The sequence below is a fragment of the Eretmochelys imbricata genome, chromosome 6 (genome assembly GCF_965152235.1).
Source record: "Eretmochelys imbricata isolate rEreImb1 chromosome 6, rEreImb1.hap1, whole genome shotgun sequence".
NCBI lineage: Eukaryota > Metazoa > Chordata > Testudines > Cheloniidae > Eretmochelys > Eretmochelys imbricata.
Genome location: NC_135577.1, coordinates 73,349,388 through 73,355,387, shown reverse-complemented (window position 1 = coordinate 73,355,387; position 6,000 = coordinate 73,349,388). Strand labels below are relative to the sequence as shown.

The window sequence follows — 6,000 nt, the reverse complement described above, 5'->3', positions numbered from 1 at the left end:
TTATACTATGTGTGTGTGTGTATATATATATATAGAGAGAGAGAGAGAGAGAGTCTTTTGTCTGGCAAAAAAAAATTCTCTGGAACCTAAACCCACCCCCACCCCCCCATTGACATTAATTCTTATGGGGAAATTGGATTTGCTTAACCTCGTTTTGCTTAAAGTCGCATTTTTCAGGAATATAACTACAACGTTAAGTGAGGAGTTACTGTACATGCGTGAGAAACATACTACATTAAGAATATCATTTCACCTAACTAAAACTTTATTTAAGAAATGCACAGTGGGGTCAACATCTGCAGCCAGCACTATGGAAAGTAACAGAGCTGAGAACATAGATAACTCAGAACAATGGAAGCTTAATGTTCTTGTTGTCACACACCTGTAGTCTATTCCATTCCCGCTAGCCTGCCCCACACTCAAGAAAGAAGTGTGTCAGAAGTTTTATAGAAATGTGTTTTATTTTCCAGAAATAAATATGTCACAAATTTACAATACACAATCCCACTCCTGTATTTTAATAAAATCAATGCATATCTCATGCAAATGCAATGCTACAGAGGAGGTACATTATCTCCTTTACCCAGCCATTAAACCAGATTTAGGACTTCTCTGTAGTATCAAACCTGAGCTAATTTCATGTCTATCTACATTTTGTAATGCATTCATCACGGTAGTATCTAGTATAATAACCACCATTTTTTGTAGAACCACTAAAACTAAGCCTGCTGCTCCCTGCCGCTCCAAACAAGATACAGACCCGTAGAGAACATTTCTACAACGGTGAATACTTTGTTTGGGAGATGGCGCTTGGTGTCATAAAAAAACAGAACATGGGGAAAAGTAGCATCTTTCTGGTCAGGAACACCTCTTCCTTTGCTCTAGTGTTGTCTATCAAGTTAAGGTCAAAGGCTCCAATAATCAGAGGATAAAAGAAACATTTCAAATCGCACTGTAAATCACACTCTCTCACTAGTTCCTCTATTACTAGAATATGCTAAAGGGAGTTTAAAGAGGATAAAACTTTTACAGAGATAATGACCCCAATTCTCCAGTGTGCCATGGCTCCAGCACCACAAAGCTGCCCGAAAGCTGGCAGATCCAAGCACGGGAGGATTCCCTCAACCCAGGGAATGCTTCGCTGCTGGCATGACCCTTTGGGGCTATTGGGAATGGGTATATATTATAGCAGTGGTAAGGTTGCTCTATTTCATGCTGAGACTGGATCTTTGAATGGTGTCGTTATCATGCAGTCCTACAGAAACAGTATGCCAAAGTGCATGCTTGTCCCACTTCCTTTCATTAAGTCTCGCTGTTTCCAAATGAATGACTCACAGGGCTGAATGATTTATCGAGAGATAAATGCAATAGCATTAACACATGTTATCATGTAATAATGTAAAGATTATTGCTTCCAATAGTATTAACTGCACTGCTTGCACAAGTTAACGTGTATCAAATCAGCAAATCAGTGCATAAATCCCAATTCATTGCTGTACTGACCAGGAAAAGAGTTGCGGACAAGCATGCAAAAGTCCTGGAAACAGCCATTGTAGAACTGGCATTAGGGTTATTTGCTAAGCCTGTCCCAGTCCCTGGTGTAGGGGCTGTGTCAGGGCAAAGAGGGGGCACAACCAGAGTGACCTGAACTATGCTATTCTCTGCTTTCCAGCTTCCAGAGGCTGAGGAGATTGCTAGAATTTACACTGGGGACCAGGCAGAGCCTTGAACAATCGTAGAATATAGGGCATGCAAAGGTCACTTTCCACACATCCCCCCACAACGTCACTTTCCACACACACACACACACCACTCTCTTCCTGCCCCACGTGCAGAAATGAGTAACTAGGAATATTGCCCCCTGATATTTGGTTTTGTTCACCTTACGCTGGAAAGCTTTGTATTACCCAAGAGCAGCAGTAGCATCAAATGGACACCAGGTCTCAGACAATCTAAGGGTCACATCCTCCCATTTGCAGTCAAAACATGCAGAAAGTCTTAAGGTCAGGACTAACGTACCTCAAAACTAAGCTGTGTAATTGAACATGTGTATTATGCCCGTCAGTCTGCAATTACAGCTAGAAATAACTACTGAGGCAGTCAGAAATCTGAATATACTATAGGGAAGAGGCTACGTACTGCACTGTTACACACACTGCATGGCAGCATGTGTGCCAAAGGGTAAACCGCATACAAACCTCCTTGAGCCCCTAGCAAGCTGAGATAAACACCACAAACCTCCTGTGTAGCGTATGTACTGAAGGAGTGTCTCTTCCCTGATTCCTCCCACACTGTACTTCTTCAGACTGCACCGCCTGCTGGAGAATTTGCTGATCTTTTGTTGTAATAAATTGATACAGAAGCATAGTGAATAGGAGGTTTTAGCTTGCGCAAAGCATTTTGAGGCAGGTTTTGAAACAAATTGCTGTACTTTTTGATAGGCAAGCCAATCAAACAGGTGTCCTTACAGTATGAGGAACATTTAAGGAAACTATGTTTATTTACCCTTAAAATAAATTAAAAGTTTTCAAAATTGTGACTGTATGCTTCCAAAAGGGCCCTAAATGTGGAGTTATCATGGCTTCATTGGAGAATCTTGATGGAGTTCTTTAGAAAACTTTATGGAATGTCCACAGGAGTTCTCTAGATTACTTTGCAGTAATAGGTGGGAGAAATGGCTCATTTCTCTGCATAATTTCTACAGGTGAGTATTAGAGAGCCCTTACAGATTTTCTGTCTATACATTTTATGAGGGGTCAACCCAAGTCTAAATTGGTCCCACAAAATCTGTCTGTAGAACCACTAGCTTCCAAAAGATACAGCAGAAATGAAAAACAGTCACTAGGAAAAAGAAGACATTTAAAAAAAATAATCTAGGAAACTGATCATAGAGTACTCTCCTTCCATTTCCTAGGGGTTTTTTTTCCACTGCAATTTATCTAAAATGGTGTGTGAACACCAGCATAATTCTCTTTGAGATTCTTTTTTCCTCCACCAATAGGAGAAATCCATGGAGCCAGCACTATTCTGTTTGAGAGAGGGAAAATGGTGCACTGATGGCATGAGGTTCCTTAAAGTGACATTCCATCTCTCTTCTAGTCTGTGGAAGGTTCTTCTATAAACAGAATAAATTGGATGAAGTCTGAGATGAAGACAATGCTAGTTGTGTCAGAATTGCCAGTCATGAAGTCACTCATGCTCCTGAAATACCTGCTGCTAAGCCGGAGTGGAAGACAAGGTGTTTCCTACAGACCAAATCTCTCAGCTACAGGCGATCCCCTAAAATCTCTTCTCTTCCACATTCTGAAGGACAGAGAAGAAAGTAGGAAGTTTCTGGTGAACTTCAGCAACCCATACAACTCCCTGGCTGGGAAGGATGGTCTTCTGAGTAGATTAAGTTTATTTCATGTGCATAACTTTACTGTAGACCCTATTAATTGTTTGAAATGAGCTTCCAGAAGCAGAATAAGGATTAGGAGAAGCATCTCTCATAATCTGCTTTCCTGATTTTGTTCAGACAACTCAACTTTCTGAGTCTGAGCTATGGAGGTCTCAGCCATGGATGTCTCAAGCCATGATATCTCAGCTCCAGGTATCTTTCCTTCTGGTTGGTCCTTAGACCCTTGTTTTCCTTCACTGCTGGCATTCAGGGCTTCTTCCTTCTTGATATTAGCCTCCAGAGGGAAGCAGATTTTCACACAGTTCCTTGCCAAATCTTGTACCTCCATGCTAAGGGTTTTCACTTTCTCCTCATACTCTGCCAAGGCCTCCTTCTGGAGCTGCAAATAGGGAAAAAAATCAGTCACTCAGTAAATGAGAGGCGTGTGTCCTGGTGTCACTCTCAGAACACAGGAGAAGCAATGTAAAGTTAATTCCAAACTGGGTTTTTATAGAATTCTTAATTTGAAAAGTGAATTTAGTGCTGGTGAAAGGACTGGGTTTTAGCAGTGGAGGCTGAAATTCTTTACCCACAGAACACATACATCAAGGCAGTGACCGTGTAAACTTCTCATCAGAACCCCACCATGTCTGAATCCTGTTTTGGGAGGCTCATCTCATGAGGGGAGAGGGCAATTTATTGTCCATAGCTGAGGCAACCTTGGCTTCTCTGGTGAGGACTGTAATAGGGGTGCCAGTTAATTGTATTTTTTATATTTGTACCATAGTCTGTTGAAGATTGAACTGTGATCACTAACTCATTTCACATAGGCCATCAAGAAGCATTCCAGATGGTAACAATTTTTGGTCTCTATCAACTTGTATAGGTTGGAGTTGATGCAGTGACCTAGAGATGAGCTCCATGTTCTCCAAATCATACCATTTCTGTGTAACTTGTATGGGATGTGTCTGAAGTGGGAACTAATCATATGCGATATGTGTACGTGGAATTGCGACTATATAGGGTGGTGTTATCAGAAGAGAGTTCATAAAGAGGACTGGCTCTCACATTAAGTCCTGGATTTACTGTACTGAGTAACCACATTAAATCCTGGATTCTTCTTTGCCTTTACCTGGCTTTCTTTCTCCTTGATCTTTTCTAAACAATCTGCCTGCTTCTCTTCCAGTTTCTCTTGGTACTTGGCCATCTTTTCTGTCACCTTCAAGGAATAAAAAAAACAAATTTAAGTTTTAAAAGAGACATTTCTCAACGGAGCTGTATAAACATTGCAGAGAAAGTTCTGTATGGCCAAAGCTGTATGTAACATGCTTATAAAGTGCGTGTCACATCCCCCTCTAGCCCTACTATTTCTGCCAGCTAATGGAGTTACTCCTTTAGTGTTCAAGGTGCTGTGTTCAAAAGCTGGTGATTACCTATAGTGATGGGGAGATCATTGCATGAACACACAATGTATACCATGGCTGCATCTGCTCATCACAACAGTGGCTCCACCACGTACTGTAGAAACTGTGCTCAGTAGGGCCCCAGGTTTGCAAAGATTTTCATACATGCTTAACTTTAAGCACATGAATAATCGCAGTGATAGTGGGACATAAAGCCATGTCGCTGAATAGCCATGCTAGAAAATTCTTTCCCTGCAGCAGCCTGCTAGGTGGATTTGCAGAAACCTGGAGAAATCTCTTTTATCTCCAGCTGGCAGGACTACAATCCTTAGCAAGATTGTAGCTGTCTTCACACTATCACAGAAAGCATAGTCACTAAAGATTTGGATCTGCATATATCTTGAGGATCCAGTGCAGTAGGACTATATACCTAAGAGAACTCAATGTTTGCACAAAACAGTGAAGCGCACACAGTACATACACAAGACAACAGCACCTGGGTGAGAACAAAGATGCTGCAGAAGGTTTCCATAGAGACACTTACCAGTTTGATCATCTGCACCACTTCCTGAATGTGTGAATGATTAATTTCTCTCTTTAATCTTTAAAAACACAACCACAGCAGCTATTATTAAAAATAAATCCTGTTTATCTATTATCTTTATCCAAGTCACCAGTTAGCCAAATGTCAGTAAAATTACCATAAATTCTCATGCTTAAGCTAGGGCTGCTCGTGTCCATACAGAAAGACCGAACTGCATTTATAACCAGGAAGGATATTACATTGTATATAAATGTGCTAATGGAAGTACCAATTTGAGGCACGGGCAAATAAAAAAACATAGAAAATTATTGTAACATGTACAGCAGGGATAGACAACCTATGGCACGCATGCCGAAGGCGGCTCGGGAGCTGATTTTCAGTGGCACTCACACTGCCCGGGTCCTGGCCACCGGTGCAGAGGGCTCGGCATTTTAATTTAATTTTAAATGAAACTTCTTAAACATTTTAAAAACCTTATTTACTTTACATACAACAATAGTTTAGTTAGATATGATAGACTTGTGGAAAGAGACCTTCTAGAAACGTTAAAATGTATTACTTTGGCACGCGAAACCTTAAATTAGAGTGAATAAATGAAGACTCGGCACACCACTTCTGAAAGGCTGCCGACCCCTGATATACAGTACAAAGGAAGGTGGCATATAACATTATAT

The 6,000-nt window shown here is 41.0% G+C and overlaps 1 protein-coding gene across 4 annotated transcripts in view; it reads right to left on the bottom strand.

The window, feature by feature from the left end:
- Positions 1 to 442: 442 nt before the first annotated feature.
- PLCB2 (phospholipase C beta 2) overlaps positions 443 to 6,000 on the bottom strand; it is a 68,490-nt gene continuing 62,932 nt past the window's right edge. For 3 of the 4 annotated variants that reach the window (XM_077818896.1, XM_077818898.1, XM_077818897.1), the window contains exons 30-32: positions 5,327 to 5,384; positions 4,512 to 4,598; positions 443 to 3,779 (exon numbers count right to left, since the gene is read on the bottom strand). In XM_077818896.1, coding sequence (XP_077675022.1) covers positions 3,489 to 3,779; positions 4,512 to 4,598; positions 5,327 to 5,384 — 436 coding nt within the window. In that variant the 3' untranslated portion in view covers positions 443 to 3,488. Of the gene's footprint in view, positions 3,780 to 4,511; positions 4,599 to 5,326; positions 5,385 to 6,000 lie in introns of those variants that run through there. The other variant, XR_013346379.1, reaches the window with a different exon arrangement.